The following is a 21,902-nucleotide window of genomic DNA, read 5'->3' as shown; positions in this document are numbered from 1 at the left end:
TGGGGTCATCTTCAAGACTCTCTCTACCATGCTTAAATTCACTGACCCATCGTTTGATGGTAGCAGATGAAGGGGAAGACTTCCCATAAACTGTTGAAAGCCTTTCTTCAATGTTCTTCGCCGAGTTTCCTTCAAGAACTAAAAACGTAATTACTGTTCTATACTCAATTCTATTCATTTTCACTGCCGTGAGGGGGTCTCTTTCTGTCAATGTGAGCTTGTTTAATAACTTCTGAGAGTAGGATACCAAAACGTATATATTACGTCAGCTACACCCCAAGGTTTAATGTCGTACCATAGGCTGTGAGACCTGGGTATGAAAAATGCTCAAGGCTCAAAACTTATTGACATCCCCTCGTATTTGCCGAGGTGTTTCCTTTTTAATTCCTGCATGGAAATACCTGAAACAGTAATAGCCCACATGGACACGGTGCCTGTGCACACGGATATACACGGTGAACGTATCCTTCATTGGTATAGCGAGTGTATAACATACATGCCCAAGGGTGGGAAATATCTCCAAACATACGACATCCGATCATAGCCTTTATTTCAGTTCGGTTTGGTCCAGTGTTGTAGCCCATAGTTATTGTCGCTTCATTGCAACGATTCACATTTTATACGGTTCATGGCTTTCTGACGCTTTTTGCGAAAAGTCATACGAAATGTGCTCACGCTTTGTACCCATGCGGAGAATCGATCAGAAGCTCTTTCTGGCCATTTAGTACGTATTACAACAACAGTACGTATTACAACAACAGTACGTATTACAACAACAGTACATATTACACCACGTGTGGACACCGATGTCCCTATCGTACATGGAGACCAGAAATAACACAACTGGGAAAACCCCATCCTATCACAATTATATTGCGGGTACATATGTGCGAATGGAGAATATAATCATACTATTCACAGCCTTCTCATATGTTAGCATTCCGGTACGTCAGTGAATTAGGACAGAGACTACCGTCACAGACTACCTAAGGACAGTCACTTCATCCCGATCCACCTGGGTGGGAAGAAGTCAGTGTAGTCGGCCGAGAAGTGTCTCCGGAGTCCAGACTTCTCCACGGCTGGCCACTGATAATACACAACCTCTCCTCCTGCCAGGAACCCCGCCCACCAGCTAAACGATCCCACAGTAGTCAAACTGTGATCACAGTTCACCAACACCGCCAAGTCAACGTCAAACGTGTTGCCTTCTACGTAGAAAACGTCATCACCAACAAAATGCTTCTTGGTCCACGTCATACCATTCGAACACACAATGAACAACGTGTTGGGGTATTTGTCTCGGTAATACTTGGAGGCATTTCCTAAGTAGTCTGGCGTTGCAACTGCATAACCAAATTTATGTTTAACCATATCGCCCCGTCTCACATGGACGCCCACCAACACTGGGCGGGTGTCCTTCACAGTCGCATTACGTTTATGGAACGTGTTTATAGCACCATTTATAATGTCAACTGCTTTGTCATTGATGTCCTTCTTGAAGGTGAATTGTTTCTTGATTGGGTCCTGAACATGCTCGAAATACTTGTAGGACTGTAAATAGCTTCCAAGGCATACATTCTCTCCTTTGGCTATGTGCATGAGGCTTTCATCGAATGCACAAGCCTGTCTTGGACCCAGTCCTTTTGTCCCTTTGATAACACATTCAAAATCGTCCACTAACTGGACGTTAAGATTAAAATAGTTAGTCAACATAAAGCCTGTGTCCATAATGAGTGTTCTGTTATTGTAGGTTGCTATTCCATAAGAGGATGCATACACAAACATCACGTTGCCTAATCTTCCTAATGGCCTTGAGCACAAGTAGTTCTGCTTCTTCAGATACTCTTCCCGGAAGTGGTTTTTGCACACTGCCTGCACTGGCCGTGAAGTGGTTAACACTGGCTGAGTGGACGTTGTTGTGTGGATGTTTCCAGTGGGAAAGACTGGTGAAGCCAGTAGTCTGGTAGGGGCTATGGTCGCTGTTTTCGCAATCTGATCCGTGCTTAACATTGCAGGAGGGGGTGGTGTGAATGTCAAGGACGATCCGTTGATGTAAATGTGGAAGACCCGCAGCTCACTCCTCCACTGGTACGCCATGAACATCGTGAATCCGCAGAATACAAGCAGCGACAGGACATCTGAAATAGACATGGGGAATTCCTGCAGACATTGGCTTCTTTCATCTTGAAACAGGTGCGTTTTATTAGGATTTTGAGTCAATATGGAGAATTTAATTCAAAACGAACCTTTCACTACGAGTCTGTCCAACTGTCCCATATGTAGTGCAACACAGCCTGACTGGGATATCGTACGCTCATATTTCTCAGTGGTCCCTGCACATGAACAGCAATGGAACGCTGTTATATCTGACAAACATCCACATGGGAGTCAGTCAATGCAGAAAAAGCCAATGGGAAAATTGTGTCTGACAATCACCTACATGACAGATAACTGGACCAGATATGGTGTCTGACAAACATCCAAGTGGGCGATAACCAGAGTAGAAGAGTGTGTGTGACAAATATCCTCATGAGACATAACCGGTGTAGACATTGTGACTGACAAACATCCCCATGTGAGATAATAAAACATCCCCATGTGAGATAATTGTATTAACATGCTATTGAGATTACACTTTTAGAAATCAAACGCAAGATTCTGTTGATGGTGTCAGAGTTTTTATTTTCAGCAGTCAAACACTAACATGTTGTTGATGGTGTTGTCAGAATCTGCATACTTTCAGCAGTCAAACATGAACATGCTGATGGTAGAGGTGTTAAGCCAAACCTGACCAGACTGTGAAATTGTTTTGAATGTTTCCATGGCGTTATAATGTTTGGATATGTGACCGAGAATACATCTCACATTGTCTTAATCAACAACGTATGCAAGACATAAAGACTCGCAGAAATCAACGCATTTAAATGACTTCAAAGTACAGGATGTAGAATATTGTATTCTCAGTAGAAGAGATAACACTGCAGACGTAATATGTCTTAAGAGATGCATTTGTGAACAAATAATGGATCCCTTAACCCCAAAGCCCTTTATGACTTTGTTAGCAACAATTAATGCCACTTGTTGAAGTGAAGTGTGATGACACAAGTATGTAGTAAGCCACCCTGTAAGTGACATGCACCTGTGTTCAGACAGGTGATAGGGCCAACGTTTACTTTGGAGGCAGTTAATACACCATTCTTTCCCACCGTGAGGAGGGGATGGTCTTGTGTTTAAAGCGTTCGTTCGTCGCGCTTAGGCCTAAGGAACAGGTTTGATTCCCAGTATGGGTATCAATGAAACTCATTCCTGGTGTCGTCGGCAGTGGTATTGCTGCAGAACTTCCCTTGTATCCCAGAATGTTAACAGTCAAGCTGTGAAGGTGAAGGTGAAGGTGAAGAAGAAGGTGAAATGGGTACAAGTTTCATCACTGCTATAACAACAAGCTCCAGTCCAGTGACGAAATAGACTAATTACCTGCTGTCTGGCAGTCAGTGTATAAAAACACAACAAGAGGGGCCACATTTTCTCAGGTACAGTATCCCTGCAACATCAATCTGCCCCACCGAATACATGTGTGTATCTCAACCTTAGCTACTCCATATACACCTATCTGCCCCTCCTTTACACATCCCAGTCTTAGGTTCCCCATATACATGTTCCCTGTATATATCAATGTGCTCCACCGAACCCATGAATATATCCCAACCATAGATTCATGAATATATGTCTGCCCCACCTGTATAGGTCTCAATCTTAGGTTCCCCACATACATCCATCTGCCCCATCAAACCTCTGTATATATCTAAACCTTAGCTTCCCCATATATATCTATATGGACATCTCTCTACAGTTTTATATATCTCACGACTATATTGGTAACCGACTCCTAGATACAACCAGTAGTGATGTAGTCATTTGAGGGCCATTGGCAGAATACATCACCTTATCAGTCGTGACACAGTATGTTCTTGTTTAGTGTCTTGTTATCTCAAGACTCGATCACTGCAATATGCTCCTTATTGGCATCTCTCAGAAACCCCTCTCGTAGTATACACTATGGTAGAACACGGATGTGAGAGAGATCATTGCCACGTCACCAGCAGGTACAGAGGCACTGCTCAATGCATGCGAGCTGAAGCTCAGAACCGATCCCAACACCATCAAAGTCCCTGTCGTATCTCACAGCCTTCAGCGGGACGATTCCCATTCGATCATGCAGGTCCTCGTGAAGGTCAATGGCAAAAACGACAGGGTGAGGCACAAACCTACAAGTACGCCAGTCAATACAAAGAAGCTGAACCGCTGATGACCAAAGATTGGAAGTCACCAAAGCTTTGAAACACATTTACAAATGCATTCGCTAGTCCTGGCCCACCATATTGCAAGTCAATCCTGGACATCGAGTTCATGGGAGCCGTGTAGCAGCTGTTGGCCAAGCTTAACGTTCAGGTGAGACGAGGCGTAGTGGAGCTCACCGTAGCCACGCCATCATCGAGAGATTCAATCACACCCTAGCCAAACGCCTGATCTCACATCGGGATTTAATTTATCCCTGAAGCAGAAACACGGAATAGGCCGCATGTTTGCCGAGAGTGGCAGATGCCATCAACCAGGATGTCACCAGACTCCTGCAAGGTATCAAGAGACCCATGCAAGGCCTCAAAATGAAATCCGTCGAAATGTCACCGACGGCGGCACGTCACAATAAAAGAAGAGAGACCATAATTAGACTGGGTCAGTGTTTGCCGGACAAATACGAGGGAAACAGCAGAAACCAAGCCACTGATCTGATATGGTCCATGAAAACATACAACATTGACCTGGTCAGTATCAAAGATGGCGAATCCAACTGAAAATACTTAAAGATGGACTGTTGAGAGCAATCGTTAGAGGAGTTGATCATCATACCTCACGACACGGTCCCTTACACATCACCCATCATGTGATGATGGTTCTCTTATCTGTTCAAGCTAACACTGTTTTGGTAAGTCAAAGTGGGTGGCTCGTCCTGACACTGATTGTTTCTCTTTCTTAATGATGAAAAATACCTTTCCACGCCCGACCCCATGCTGACTTCAAAGTCCATATCTCATTAACCATTCAACCAATTTTACTCACATTTTACATGCAACTCAGTAAATATACGTAGTACACAGAATGTTGGAATGGGAGTAGGGACGACCAGGACCGTAATTGTTGGTCCCGCTCCACCATTATGCACACTGCACCTCTCGAAGCTGCATCACATCCAAACACAGAACTGAATTCAAACTGTTTTGTTTTGTTTACCAGTGTCTCCACGCTTAGGTTCCCCATTTATAATATCTACATGCACATCTATCTAAGGTTGTTTCAACCTTAGGTTCACAATGTACATAAATGTGCCCCATCAAACCCCTGTATATATGGCAGGAAGAGCAGCAGTTGAGGAACGTTACAGTGACATTCATCTTGTGTATGCAGCATCATTTCATGTTATCACAATGCATGGAAAGCACGTGCACAACGTGGGAGCCTCCTACACGTGCATGGGGTGTCATTATGAATCTTGACCTTTTTCAGGCAGGTCGATAAATCACTGTAGACCATTTTCTCCGATAATTTTCTTGCATCTGTGCATGGTCAGGGTTTTCTGGGTCATATCACACACTACTAACTGAAAATTGGAAACCTGAAATTTTCATGTCATACTCCAGTCACCTAACAAGGGGAACGAACTGAACGAACAGCTTTGCTTTGAATGAAATCTATGTGGTGATGCATTCTCCAAAACATCCATTATTACTGCATCAACATTGATTCAATCCCATATATCTCCCAATTTCGACAATCGTGCATTGAAAGTACAGTTCCCCTATTTTCTAAGCGTATTTATTAGTCTTAGGTTCACCATTTATACTAGGAACATAAAGAAACTGTGCATACAAAAAATTAAAATCTAAATTAGTCCCTTTTTGTGGAAGTCGTGGTGGCTGAGCGGGCGAGGCGGCTGACTTTGTGTGCTGGCGACTAGGTGCGGGTTCGAATCCCGGATGGGACTCAAATAAAAAAAGTACTAGAATTTGTACTTTGCTAAGAAAGATAAATCCCAAATATGACATATGTTGTTAAATTTAAACTCAGAGATTAGTGACATGTATCCAACATACATGGACGTGCCACCTTCCGTGACGTCAGTGGTTTGGTCCTTGAGACGTGCAATACGTTGTTGCACGTGTATTCCGAGATAGAGAAACAGAGCAAATGAATGCTATACAATACTGTCACTTTTGAAAGCTGAACTCCTGCCTTTGCGATCGTTCAAAAAATTAAACCTACGTAACCGTTTTATTCCCACTGATGTTTTCACTCATCCAACCGTGTGTAAATTCAACCGACTAATGAGTAATGCTACTCCTATGGTCTTACGAAATCTTGTCATGTTTATATTTTTACCGCAGCATGAAGGCTGCAAATGTATCTGTACCCTGGGCCGATGGCCTACATCCACATGAATAAAGGAAAGGAAAGGAAACGGCTGTGAAACGCATGGCTTGCCAAGGCTAACGTCTGCACAAGGCTAACGTCTGCACAACGGCACGAGGCCATTGGGATGGTCCGTAGGGGAATGTCTCAACGACAAGTTGCTGCACATTTTCACTGCCACCGGAACATCATTTCTGCTATGTGCTACCATAACACAAATTACGTCATTGACCGGCCACTTTCTGGACGTCCACGTGTAACAACGCCTAGACAGGACAGATGGATAAGGTTGACCCATCTTCGCCACAGGTTTCAGACTGCAGTGATGACTGCACGGACCATCCCAGGACTTCGCCGTATTCACCCCATAACAGTTCGACCACAACGTCCCGCCATACGACCTATGGCGTTGTTTTTACAGATGAGTTCAGGTTTAAAATTTCCCAAAGAAATAACGTCACCGTGCCTATAGACGCGTGGGAGAACGTTATGCACAGGCCTGTGTCTTGAAGAGAAATTGCTTCGGTGGTGGTTCCGTGGTGACTTGGGATAGAATAACAGCACGCCAAAAAAAACGTTTGGTGCTCGTTCGGGTAACTTAACTGGTGTGGGCAACCGGGATAAGATTCTTCGACCTATGGCAATTCCTTTTCTGCAACGTCATGACCCTGGGTTAACATTCCAACAGCACAATGCCTGCCCTCACACGGCAAGGGTTGCTATGGATTTCTTGCAACACCACAACGTTGACTTACTGCCTTGGCCTGCAAAGTCACCGGATCTCTCCCTGACTGAGCATGTTTGGGCGACATGGATCGATGTCTTCGCCGTCTTCCTCATCCGCCAGATAACGTCCTAAACCTTGCAACAGAACCTGAGAGAATCTGGCGTGAAATCCCACTAGTCGTCCTTGCACGTTTGATAGGCTCTATGCAATGTCGATGCACTGCTGTTCTCAAAGCCGATGATGGACATACCCAATATTGAGCGTGTGACATGGTCGTTTGATCCCTGTCCCGCTTGTGGACGCGTGATGTCATTGTGATTGACTTTTCAACTGAAATTCTCTCAAATTATTATGGTCTCATGATCCCTCCATTAAAGTTTATATGTACCCTTGACATTGATATCGCTCTTATCAACTGGGAGAATATACTGACAATGCGCACTTTATTTATGTGGCTAGTATATATCTATCTGCCCCAAAAGTTCTGCATATAACTCAACCTTAGGTTCCCCGAATACATCACTCACCACACCCCTCATATATAGCTACCTGCCATCTCCCTGTATGCAACTACCTAAATTACCTTAAACCGAGTTATCCCATTTGGGGGCTGTGCGGTAGCCTAGTGATTAACGCGTTCCCTCGTCACGCTAAAGATCTGGGCTCGATTCCACACACAGGTACAATGTGTGAAGCCTATTTCTGGTGTTGTCAGCCGTGATACTGCTGGAATATTGGTAAAGGCGGCGGAAGCCTAAACTCACTCAATCAATCACTGACACCAGGTGTAAAAGAGACCGACGTATGTATCTACCTAAAAGAGAGTAATCCCAGGTGTAAATCAGTCTGATGGATGTGTTAATCTAAAACCCTGTAATCCCAGGTGTAAAACAGCCTGATGTGTGTAAAACCTAGCAATAGTGTAAATCAGTCTATTGTATTTGCATAACCTAAAGCCCTGTAATCCCAGATGTGAATCGGCCCGATGTATGTATCTACCTAAAACCCTGTAACCCCAGGTGTGGTCCGATGCATGTATCTACCTAAAACCCTTTAATCCCAGGTGTAAATCACTCTGATGTATGTATTAATCTAAAACCCTTCAATCCCAGGTGTAAATCAGTCTGATGGATGTATCAATCTAAAACCTAGTAATCCCAGGTGTAAATCAGTCTGATGTATGTACCTACCTAAGGCCAGTCGTCAGTGTGTATCCCTCACTTGGTCCACATTCTTTTGCCGGCGTCTTGGGTCATGATTCTCCTACCCATCTCATATTAAAGCTTGTAAATTACTTACTTCTCGTTGAGAAAACCTTGCACTTGCTGTGGCTTGTCGTCATCTGTGAATGTTACACTGTCTGCGATGCGCGGTTGTGATAGCTGTGCACCTTCTCACGTTTGTTGTCATGTATGACTGTTAATGATGTGTGTGGTTGTCTCACGATGCAACGGCTTCAATACATGGCTGGCAGTCGGAAGGGTGGTTCCTCGTCAGTGCAGACTGGCGTGCGACGAAGTAACGTAACAGCCATATGCATAATAAGTTACGAATGCTTATTTATCCCATAACATACTACTTTGATGACGGAAAAAAGATAAGATAAGAAGTCTTTATTGTGTCAAGAATTATAACTGTGAAGCCGGACACACCTTGGGTGGAAAAGGACTCGTCCGGTCGTTTCTCGTCAGTGCACGGACTTCTGCCGATCCCGCATGCAGTGTTTCTACCGTTCGCAATACACCGTAGAAGTCTATGGGTGAGTGAATGAGTTTACTTTTACGCCGCTTTAGCAACATGCTAGCAATATCAGGATGATGGAACCAGGATGAAAGGATATGATACACCTGTTCACACAAAATGTGCACCCTTTGGAATTTTACATGTGTCCGATTTATAAAAAATACTGTTTCAGTGATTTCACCTATTCATGTCATTTGTATATTAAGCTACAGACGTGGTAGGTATCCGAGACATAGAAACTGTTAATGATTTGTACTTCGTGTGTGTGGCTAGAACGTTAGACAAAATCACAAACATGTGCATGTCTCTAGTGATGCTATAACATTTGAGTGAATATTTCAAAGTAAATATTCATCTTGAGTGAACAAAACAGACTACATTTCGAAACAAGGTGTCCTATCTTCATATCGATTAATGTTTGTAGAATTTATGTTTAGCATGATGTTTCCATCCAAGTGCAATCCGCGTTATCCAGTGAAAATGACCACATAATTATTTACAACAAGGTATACATTCATTAGATTGTATGTCTTATTTAGAGTTGTTTACTGGGACAATACAATATCAATCTCATGGCTTATATCTCTCACCATGACGCTTAACATGATTAAAAATGTACAAAGGAAGCAATCTTTGTGGCCACCATACGATACAAACTGTACGTCATTTACCACCAAAATGGTTTTAAATGATTGGACCTATTCAGTTATAAAAACTAGGGGAAAGAGATACTTTCCCTCGATATGTTAAACGTTTGGTGGGTAATCTGAAGGACGTGTCGGTAATCTAAGTTATGATATCTATGTGACCTCATTTCAAAAGGTATGCACACACTAGTTATGTACCTTTGCCACTGGTGCCGCTAGTAAAATTGGCGCAGTCATCCAAACGCCAAAAGCACACAGCATGACCGATATTTTGTTCAATGGATTGATTGAAATGTACACGATTTTCCAATTAAGCTTTACAGGTGATCACACGCTATCAGGGCTACACAGTACGATATCTCCTTGACATTTGACTTTTGATACTTTTAATTTCGCAAACAATAAAATGACGTGTGATTTAAAAAAGAGTTGTCTGGGTTACTTCGATCGCCCTTTTTATGAAGGGGTACAATAACAGCTTTACTCCAGGCGTCTGGAAAAATACTCTTGTCAAAGAGCATATTAAACAATTTCACAAGGAAAGGCATGATAATATTTTGAGAAGATTTTAACAGTTTCACTATTACTCCATCGTGCCCAGCTGCTTTACCCCTTTCAGGTGATTGAGACATGAGCTTATTTCACACTCAGTGAAAGGATTCTCTAAAATACATTGATCAACTTCATCTAAAACAACAGTTTCATCAATATTAAAATCTTGACTGCAAGATACGTCTTCATTCGGTTCCAGATCACAATATAAGTTGTTGAAATGATGGTATAAGATTGGTTTATCAATAGGCCAACTTGAACTTTTAGTGGAGATACTTCGAAGTTCCCTCTAGAATACAGATGGGTTGTTGATTGATGAACATAGTTTGGAGCTCTTTTTACGTTGATACAGATATTTAGCCTTTCTACATTCGTTCTGTTACGCAATGTACAGTAGTGCTGTTTACTGGTTGGTAACTTGGTGCTTCTATAGCGTCGAAGTTCACGCCTCGCCTCTCGTTCCGCATATCGACAATCATTATTATAAAATGTCTGGTTATTTGACTTTGACGTTGACTGTTTTTTTGTATGAACACTTCAGCAGTATTTAGAAGGTTTCTGACAAATGAATTCAAAGACATTTCTATATCGAGGCTTATCAGTTCTGTCAAGCAAGTTACATGAAGTTGGGCATAAAGTAAATCTAGGAAATTTCTAGCAAGTTTATCGTTCCATTTGTATCCAGAAAATGGCTCATCATTACATTAATCATCGGTATCTACATGAATGGCGTATTTACAACTCAACATCAAACTAACTGGTAAATGTTTTGATTCAATTCTTGAGTGCATGAGAACATATTTACAAAATGTATGAATATTTACAGAAGCTACTCGTATGAAATAGTCGATGACACTACACCCAGTTTCTGAAATATATGTATAACTACCATCTTTATCACCAGCAGTTCTACCATTGCATATATACAGGTTGTGCGTAAAACAAACATCCAACAACTTTCGCCCAAACGCATTTACAGTTCGGTCACTAGAGTTCCTGTGATCTATGGGGACACTCTGCTCCTCCGTGAACGCTGCTCTGTCCACACCTGGCTCATCAACAGTCTCAGGGGGTTATTGCCACACCCAACGCGTGCATTTAAGTCCCCGCATATTATTGTCTCAAAGCTGTGGTCGACGTTATGTGTTAACCACTGGTCGAGTTCTTCTATGCCAGAAACCCGTTCTGCTGAACTGTAGAAGGAAGAGCCAGAGGGAGGAACATACACCCCTATTAAGAGAATATCTTTATTCCCTTCTGCAAGGGATTTATTTATCCTAATGCCAACCGCATTGTCTATATTCAAGTTTTCATGTTGGCAGTGATTAGATATTGACATGTGTATAAACATATAAACACCGCCTGATAATCTACCGGCAGTAGCTAGTCTATGTGCTGTAGCAGCATAAACATTATATGCCGAGAGTTGCGGGATGTCGATAATTATCTCAAGGAACGTCTCTACAATACACATTACATGGAATTTTTCTAGGAAGTGAATACAGTTCGGGATCATGTATTTTAGATATTAAGCCATCTACGTTCCATACAAGTATTGACAGGTCACCAATATCATAAGAAATATCATCATCTGTTGTATTTGGTGAGTCTACACTGGCCCGGCCACTTCCCTATTCGTCATCCATAGCCTACGGGGAGGGGATACCACGTGACCCTGTAGTGCCCGAGGGAGGGGTACCACTTCCTGCGCGGTGCTGGTCTGTGTAGCTGGTGTGTGCCGAGGTGCCCATGGAGCCCTGGTCCTCCTATTGTCGCTGGGGGCTCGACTGGTATTGGCGGGCTTCGTGTGGAGTTCACCGTTCTTGTAGTACCCGATTAAGCCTCTTTTTCTTACGTCTGCCAATGCCTCTCGTTGGAGTTTTGTTAGGTCGTTTGCAATACCTATGTTAGACTTCCTGAACTCTTCCCGGTGCCGCAATGCTTCGATTTTGTTGTCTGTGCACGCAAACTTTGCAATAAGGGGGCGCAGCTTGGTTTGATGGTCTCTCCTGGACCCAATACGATGCGCCCGTACAATGTCACTACGCTCCCAAGTCTTTGCTTGGACATACCTTGTGAGTAAGTCGACAGTTATGTTCTTGCTGTTGTCGAACGATTCACTTTCACTCTCGTTCACGCCGTAAAAGACGACATTGTCCCTTCGACTGAAAGATTCAAGTTTATCTACATCAAAAAGGACAAGATCAGGTTTGTTGGCAGGAATTATTGAGGAGACTATTCCAAAGAAGTATAAAAGAATCATTTTCCAGGACGCCCTGGACATGGTCAGGGTCGTGCCATGCCATCATGTCGTTTAAGATGTGCCGTTTGTGCCAAAGAAGGACATCATAGTGACAAGGTGTTGGACAGTCTCTGTAAATTCATTGCACAATCGACATTTCATGCAAATATGTCTTTAAGAATCACGATAAGACGACTGCGAGTGGGGAGTTTCACATTTGAGACCAGCCGATTTCATCCAGACGAAGGAGTGGATTGGAATGCTATTCTTTTCCACACACGGCATGTACACACGATGCAAAAGCTAGTCAGAAGGCTTCTCCACAAATGACTGACTCTGAGCAGACTTGGTGAATGACGTCACCTGGTTTACTCGTCGTACCGTCTAGCAGTTCATCGCCATCGACAAAATCAGTCTCAAATTTCAGATATTATTATTATCATTAAATAATGATGACATTTGTTTCAGATAGTACGACTGAAACCGGCCCTTCATTATGGAGAAGACTGGAGGTAGACAGATAACTACGGACATCAGTGACCGTCCACATCCATGGATACTGTGTATCTGTGACACTTCACCTGCTAGTAGGCACCAGCTGCTGTTGTCACAGGGTCACATTACTTCAACCAACAGGAACTAAGGGTGACTATTGAGGGGAGAAACAACTATAAATGAAACAACCGCGACAGCGATAGTCTATTGCGAGCAAGTATTGCAATACTATTACCATAGTCTTTCTCTCCTTGAATTGTGTCATTTGAAGTCATTTCCCAAATGAATGTATAGTCTATATGAAATAAGAACAAGATGATGTAGGTTCGGTCGCTTTTAATAACTTGCAAAATATTCAAACACAGATCAAATAAACAGCTAAACCATAACAGGGGCGGATAAGTGAACAAATATGGTACTTCCTGTATTTTGCGCTGCACATTTATCAACGGAAGTCAGTTGCTATTGAAGTCAACTATCCATAGTCACATGTACTTTCGATGCAACGACAGTTTTTTTGCTTCTACCATCGATTTATTGTATCATTACAGGCCTATCAGCAATCTATGTTTGTCGTAAGAAACGACGGAACTGGGTGGCTAGGCTCACAGATCACTGACCTGTCATGTCAAAACATTGATTAGAACAGTCTCGTTTCCTGTTTACTTGGTTCCGTCCTATTGCGTAACTTACTGCGATAACCAGTCCAGAATTTTTAAACTATTTCAGTTAACTGGATGCATAAATATTAATACTGCAACACTAAGATCATACAAATCCCAGCAAACATGCTGGGCATGCTCTGTCGTAAAGCGAGCTCTGACAAACGGAAACCTGGAAATCGTGGAAATCTCAAAACGAGGCTCTGCCGCTAGAAAACTTTGGCTTACTCTGACGGACCTGATATTACACGAACCTCGTTGTGCGTTACAGAACTACCCTGAATAAGAGCAAAAAACACATAACAGTTTTAACCAGTGAGCCAGATGCATTGTGACTCATTTTACGACCTCATCCAAGATGGGCAGTCTGCGATTCCATAGTTAAGGTATGCTGCCTGAACCTTGACATAAAGTATAGAAAGACGGTGTTATTAAAGTTTTTAATTACTATTCATTTATAAATATCATTTCCTTATGAAACAAGGAATTGGAATTCAGTTTAACTAGAATTGTTTGAGGTGTCAATTTACACTTTCACACGAGAAAATTCGGATCGGCTGAAAAGTAGGTCAGTATCTATATAGGTTAATGAGACTTATGTTTCGGTATGTTGACCAAATTTGATTATTTACATGCTACCACAATATAGCTGTAATATTTTTGAGTGTGGAGTTAAACAACACAACAAGCACAGGCTGATGAACTTCTACATTGTGCGACGCATGCATGTGTGATAGTTGCATCTCACTGCGCAACAAAAGCCAAAATAAAAATATAATAAAATAAAACAAAGCAAAAAAGTAAACAAAAACGAAAACAACAACAAAACAAAACAAAAAAAAAAAACCCAACAAAAAACAAAAACAAAAACAAAAAAACCCCAAAACAACTAAACAAACAAAAATAGTAAACAAAAAAAGAGACATGAGAACGTTACAACTTATCCTTATTTAGAAGCGTACGTATTGTCATGACTGGGGCGATGTTGTCGTTACTTGTTAATCATTTTCCACTGTGCAGTTTACAGTGGTATTCAGATGACGAGTTAAACAAGTCATGAGTCATCACGAGTCACGTACAATGTGCTCCATCATCTCGGGTAAAGCAAGACCTTGTATCAAAACACGTGACCACTCACGTCTTCCTCCGATTTGACGAAACCAGATTAGGTTTGAGGTGTTGCTTAAATTTGGAAATTTAGGAAAATGCATTTCCTGGACTGAACGGAATAAACGTTATTATAAAAATGCAGGTGAGTTAAACATTTAGCTGTTTCAAATTATAAAACTCAGTTTGAAATTTGAGTAAAACCGTACGTTTGTTTCAAGAAATTGGGGCCTGGCCTCCGAGTAGCCTCATGGGCAAGGCAGTGTAATGGTTTGACTTACCACTTACCCAAGGAGAGGTAATCTGGTCTAGAAGTCAGATTTAAAATATTGCTGATGAGATATTATTTTTCACAATCAGGAATAGTTTAGCTTTGATTTAAACCCGGTTGTCATCAGCTACCGTGCGCGACTAGCGTGCAGAGGCCCCTTTAAGGTGCGACATGTAAATAAATATAAATTTCAGATGTCTTTCTTTTCTCAACATAGAATGATGAGTGAGTCATGTCATCATAATACAATCAGCGTGTCTTACCTATTTGGCATGTTATCACAGAGTCTATTTAATGAAGACTTAGTACGACAAAAACCTGTTGCGTTAAATGCAAGTGCCGACTTTTATATGCTATATAAGATATCCATAGATAGGATTGATATTAACATTGTGATTCTACTATAACGTTCACAAATATACACAAAAGAGTTACACATGACATAGCTATGATACTATGAGCATCCATATTTGCTAGTGGGATATCATCGAATGCATCAAGAACATGAACACGTAAGTTCTGGCTGCAGGAGAGCAGCAATTCTAATCCACATTTTCACATATTTGAGATCCTGTGAGAATGTTAATGAATATATGCACAGGTCATTTCCAGTGCCATTACAGACAACATACTGTATGTCGTCAATAGCAAGTGTTCCCTGGGTAAGTCGCATCTAACAGAAGGTATTGTCAGTTTATCAATTATCAGTCAATCAATTTATCAATCACTATCAGCAATTCCATACACGCATAGAACTTGGCACAGATATTGTCATACGTGTAACTACATTAGACTTAATATTATGCAGTCTTTCATTTGTATAGACATATTGACAGACCTCGCCTAGATGAACCTCACCAAGCCGGCTGTCGTCAACTATATTGTTCCAACAGAGATTGCACGGTCACCAGCTGTGACGGGGCACAGCATGTGTTCAGTGAGGGATCCAATGGTGCATGCTCTGGGTGTATCCCCTGAGTTTGCCAGCAGAGATCAGGGGTTTTCTTGGGACAACAGGACACGCATGAACGAGCGTGCGGGCCAAGTTGTTCCCTGTGTAATATAGCCCGGGGTAATTAAGCTACCAATAAAATTGACACTGTGAGAGCATGGCACTAGCCAATGCGTATGAGAAAAAGCAATGTATAGACACGCACATGAAACATTTCCAAAGGAATGGAATAAATTGTCACATTTCTCCATTAATTTGAATTTTATCGGTCTTGTATGTCCAATGATATCCGATGATAAAAGTGTCCACTACTTTTGAATGGTACATTATTATCATCATTGATCTGATCTACAATCTCATCAATAGTATTATGAAATAAAACCATTAGGTAACATTAGCACTGTCACGGTGTTACAAACACATCATTACAAACTATCACATTATACATAATATCACATGCATACATTGTACATCATTACTGGGCTGGGTATTTGTAGGAGACATATATTAGGAAACTGTAAACAGATATTCCTTCATTAATTTTGTTAAAATGAACAAATGTACAATTTCGCTGTATTAGCTTCCTGTAGGTAGAACTGCTAATTATCTTGCATTCATTATCAGGAATTTATTACCAGTACCATCTGGGACTCTTGCTTTAGTGATATCAACAGAGGAGACAATGTCCTCGATTTCCTGCGGACTAAGTGTTAACTCACATAATGAATTAACTACTTCTGAGCGAATTTCAGGAATATCTGTATTAGGAGCAGCTACTCTTGCACGATCTGCATAACGTTTGGTGTTTCAGCACTATCGTCATGTAGTTTATCGTTATGGATTATAGATGGAAAACTGGTAATATTCTTAACTATGCTCCATCATGTTTTTGTACCATGTTCATGTTTATTTGTTCGTCAATTATATTCAAGTACATTTTCTTTGCATTTCTTACCGCGGATAGAAACAGAAAAATAAATAATTATACTCTAGCTAATTTTGACGAACTTAAAATGCTTTATATACTCATGATTGGCATGCTATCTTGGCCTCTGAAAATGTTTAGCGTATCGCAAGCGACATGACTGGTGTCTTTCTTGAATTATGCGATAGATATATTCCAAATGAGGTCGTTACGATAAGGCCCCAATATGCTCCCTCGATGATTACCGAAGTACGTATTTTGATTAGAAGGCGCAATCGGCATCATAAATTCGCAAAAAAGGCGTTATTCAACATCTGACTGGACACTTTTTAGATCGAGTAGATAAAGTTATATCGATCGTGTATTTAATATAAATTGTAATATGGATTAAGTGATAATTATTATTGGGTCCCAATGTTTAGAGTTGTGAGTGATAGTTGATATGGGACATATTTCGTATCATAATATAGCTGTGTCCGTCACGCACAGGCAACAGAAGCTACTTGTGTTGTTTTTCAATCGCCGACGTTTTATTGGAGATGTATATAGTATTCCCAGAAATTATTGAGAATCATGTTGCGTCATGTAACTCATTACGTTTATTAACTTCTGGCGTTTTACTTACATAAACATGTTAAAACATCATCCTTTTACAGTCTCAGTCTTGCTTTAGTACTTTGTTAGACCTCCTCGCTCAGCAATGCATGCCTGAATACGCCTAGGCACACTACCCATCAAAGTTTGTAGGTAATCGTGTGACAGGGTATCCCAGTATTGGACCACCTAGGCCTTCATATCTTCAATATTTCTCAGTCCCTTTTGGTTTACTCTGTCCTTCATGACTCCCCACACATTCTCAATTGGGTTTAGGTCTGGGCTGTAACTGGGCCAGTCTAAAACTTGAACATTGTCGCCCGACAACCACTGTTTTGTGTAGCGCGCAGTGTGTTTTGGGTCATTATCATGCTGGAAAATCCAATCATCCTCATACAATGTTTGTGCTGTCGGAAGAAGGTGACCATTTAGAATGTCAACGTATCTTTCTTTTGTCAAGTTTCCCGTGAAAACACACAATGGCGTCACTCCGCGAGCCGATATGCCACCCCACATGTGAAACTTCGGGCTATGTTTTGGTCGCTGGTAGATAGGTTTGACAGTATCTTTGGTCCAAATTTTCACACAATTAGGGAAAAGCCAAACAGAACTTTCATCCGAAAAGAAAACATTATCCCAATCTTGATTTTCATGAGCCCGACACCAGTTTAAACGTTTTTCCTTTTGTGCATCTTTCATCAACGGCGAGGGAATTCCACGTTTTTTCACCCAATTAAGTCTCTGTAATTCCTGCCTAACTGTTTCATTGCATACCTGAGGACTTCCTCTGCTAATCATTTCATTTCTGATGTTCTCAACACTTTTCAATTTGCCCCTACTCACAATCTGCCCAAGTCTTCGGCGATCCACAACACTGAATTTCCTAGGCCGACCTGCCCCTGCTTTGTGCTCTATCCCGGTTCCTGTTTGAATATTCTTCAAAGTTCTGTATACTGTAGACAGAGGAATACCATGTCTACAAGCTAACACTTTAGCATCAGTCTCACCCCTTTCAAAATCATCTAGAATGAGCTTTCTTTTCTCTCTTGCTGTAAATTCTGCCATGTCAACACGGGAAGCCGTCTGCTCAGACAAGGGAGATAACTCTTGACGTAATGAGCTGCCTTCTAAGCCTCCAAGAGTTGTCTCCCTTATTTAGTATGCTTAGTGCATAGTGAAAGCCCTTTTTCCAATCTTAGCATCATTAGAAAAAAACCAAAGATTTTCTCAATAATTTCTGGGAACACTGTAGGTGAAACAATCAGGTATACAATGTAATGAATGTAGCAAGATGCACATGCCATTAACTCAGAGATACATATACTATTCATGAATATGCTATAACTTTATGAAATAGTTGCTTCAGTAACCAATTACTGTGTACCAAATGTCTTCCATTTGAGATACATGATATATAAGCAATACATAACCTACCAGGTGTGTGGGCCAAGGTGTATTTCACACCTGGGGACGCTGATGTATCTGTGTCAAATGATTGTAGAGACAATAAAAATAACATGTACAGACAACCTCATCAATGATACAGTATTCATCCATACAAATTTGGCTGAAGGTGAGCTAGGTATAAAAACCCTGGATGAATGAGATCTCATCCATTCATTCATTAATTCATCCGTTCATTCGTGCTCATTTTATTCACCCATTTATGATTACAAAGCTATACTTGTGTTCATCCGTTCATCACATGGTTAGCCTTGCATTTTATTAATCATATTATCAATATTACATTATAATGAACGATGAGTATTTATTGGGCCACTTACACCAACAAGAACACCGAATTCACAGTACTACGCATACTGAGACTGGCAAACACATATACAAATGTTGGATATGTCCAAATATGATATTGCATGAACAATAAGTAAATATAAAAGCCAAATTACCTCAGAAAGCGATCCAAAGACTTTATCCACAGATATGTCCCAGAAAATCTACAAGACATATCAACATACTGACGATTACACGTGGAGTGACCACAAACCTTGAAATGTGTAAAAGTGTAATGCTTAGTTGATTACCCAAGCTGGCTATGAAGACAAAAGGACCTATGAGGGAAAGGAGTAATGTTATTGTGTTGTGTGGTGAACATGCGGTAAGCGTGCTCGGTGAACTGGCTGTGAGAGATAGCAGAGTAATAGGATAAGTACTATGACTAAAACTGTGCAATGAATTTTCAAGCATTTATTTACATGAATTCTAATCAATACACAACATGTTGAAATATACAAAATATGTTACTGCCACATACGTTCTTGCTATGGAAATTGTGACGTCCACGTCACATATTCCCCGGACGTCTGCTGTGTTGGTTTCGTAGTTTGGCGTCCAGAACGTCGTGGAGGGGGTGTTGGTCTTGAGACAACTACAGGAGTTCAGGTGGAGATTCTCTTCCAAATGAGTCTTCTGGCTCTGATGTGTCTTGGGGCGGTAAGGTAGCCTAGTGGTTAAAGCGTTCGCTCGTCACGCCGAAGACCTGGGTTCGGTTCCCCACATGGGTACAATGTGTGAAGCCCAGTTTCTGGTGTCCCTCGCCGTGATATTGCTGGAATATTGCTAAAGGTCACTCGCAACTCTGATGTGTCTTCAAGTCCTGCTTCTGTGCCGTCTTCAGTATTAGTCTGCATGTGGTCGTCACCACAGAAGCATTACCATCTGTCTCAGCAGACACATTTGATGTATCCTTATCCACAGTTTTCCCACTGATGAAAATGTCTTCATCTGGAACTGCTGGAATTATATCCAGAGCTTCGTCCTCTGAATAATTATCCTGGGTGTCTTCTGATTCCAAGGAATTTGATGAACTGGTGACTGGTTTAGCAGTCTTCCTGGATCTTGGTGCAGATGTTGACTTTGGTGTCGATGGTGCCTCAGATATGGGAACTGATCCAATGGGCAAGAGGCGATTCCGATAAAGGGTCGTCTTCCTCCCCTGTCCCGTTTCTCTCTGCACAACAAACACAGGGATATCCTGGTTTGGCTGTGAACAAACGGATCCTTTTCCCAGCGATCTACCAACTTGTGTTTTCTATCAAATGCAAGTGTCTTTACTAGTGCGTTTATTAGTACTCTGTCACCTGTCGGAACAGTCGCACCATCCACTGTTTCAGTCTGTCTTCATGTTAGGTTCTAGAGATACAACCATGCCGAGCAGTGTCCTGTTGAATCGCCCAACCATTCCGTTGCTGATTGGATGACACAGAGTAGTCCTGCAATTCTCCATTTCCATGATGGTGCATAGCTCCTTCATTCGGCTGTTATCAAAACTAGCTCCCTGGTCACTGTGTATACACTTGGGAATGCCATTGTGTAAGATGAAGTTCCTAAAGAACACTTCTGCTGTTGTTTTTGCAGCCATGTTGTGTGTTGGAATCGCACGTGCATGTCTTGTAAAATGGTGAGTTATGACAAGTACATACTGATGACCACCTTCAGAAGCTTCCAGTGACAAAAAGTCACTGCATCTGTGTTATAGATATGTTCATAAGGGATGCACGAGCATTGGTTGAGGACTCCCAGCGTAAACAGCAGCCACATCTTTGCATATAATCCTCGACATCCTTGTGCATTCCTGGCCACAGGAAATGGTCACATAGGAGCGATAATGTGCGGTCTCTACCAAGATGCCCAACGTCATCACGCAGTCCTCTCAGTGCATCCTCTATGTAGGCTGAAGGCAGTACCAGCTGTTGTCTCTCTTGTCCATCTTTTATTTTTACGTGAGTGTACTTTCCGTGATTTGATTGGTTATTAATTATTATTGCGGTAGTTGTAACTGGGTCACAATATTAAAGGTTTCAGTGTTACTTATTGTTGGTCACATTTCCTACAGAGAAGTACTTTAGAGTTACCTCCCTTTGAACATACATACATACATATATACATATGTATATATATATATATATATACTTAGTATATATAAATAAACACGAGTTCTGGAGCTTTCTACGGTGCTGGTAAGTGCTCAAACCTTCGGGAAATGACTACGTGTATATATAAAGGCTAGTTGCCGTGATGGGGACGGACACCGTTACTCGAGTATATACACCATCAGTCTCCGCCAACGCACTGAGACTTTGTTGAGTTTTCTATATTATATTTTGTGATTCATTGCCTTAGATTTTGTCTCACGTGTATTGTATTTGAAATCGGTATTGTGAAATTGGTTTGTGACTTTGTATAACTTGCACACTTTTCTTGATTAATAATACAATATTTGAATGTTTTAGACTTGCGTTTGTTCTGTTTTGCTGGTTCTCAGAGGATTTCTTACACCGTATGTCACGGCAATGTCTTAACCGTAACCTTCCTGCACAGAACTCTGCTCTGCAATGTCAAGCTGTCAAAGTACCGATAAAAAGCAGTATTAGTTTTGCATGGTGGATAATCCTGTCATCTTGGTTTCTTCCTTGATTTACCAGTGCTATCTATGGTCTCAGGATGCCATCTGAAGACTCAGCCATTCTCCAATCTCGCTGTATCATTGCTAAAAGATGCTA

General features: G+C 41.4%; 1 protein-coding gene across 2 annotated transcripts; it reads right to left on the bottom strand.

Moving 5' to 3' along the window:
• Positions 1 to 533: 533 nt before the first annotated feature.
• On the bottom strand, positions 534 to 8,626 carry LOC137272182 (galactoside alpha-(1,2)-fucosyltransferase 2-like). Of its 2 annotated transcripts, none has more exons than XM_067804535.1 (2): positions 8,383 to 8,626; positions 534 to 2,138 (listed from the first exon to the last, which is right to left on the bottom strand). In XM_067804535.1, exon 2 carries the CDS (start codon positions 2,101 to 2,103, stop codon positions 997 to 999), a length of 1,107 nt encoding a protein of 368 aa, XP_067660636.1. In that variant the 5' UTR covers positions 2,104 to 2,138; positions 8,383 to 8,626; the 3' UTR covers positions 534 to 996. The 2 variants fall into 2 exon arrangements, with proteins under 2 accessions (XP_067660636.1, XP_067660635.1); XM_067804534.1 differs by having other exon boundaries at positions 8,492 to 8,626.
• Between the last annotated feature and the right edge of the window lie 13,276 nt (positions 8,627 to 21,902).

This window comes from Haliotis asinina, chromosome 2, assembly GCF_037392515.1.
Source record: "Haliotis asinina isolate JCU_RB_2024 chromosome 2, JCU_Hal_asi_v2, whole genome shotgun sequence".
NCBI classification, from domain to species: domain Eukaryota; kingdom Metazoa; phylum Mollusca; class Gastropoda; order Lepetellida; family Haliotidae; genus Haliotis; species Haliotis asinina.
This window is presented reverse-complemented; position numbering and strand designations above follow the sequence as displayed.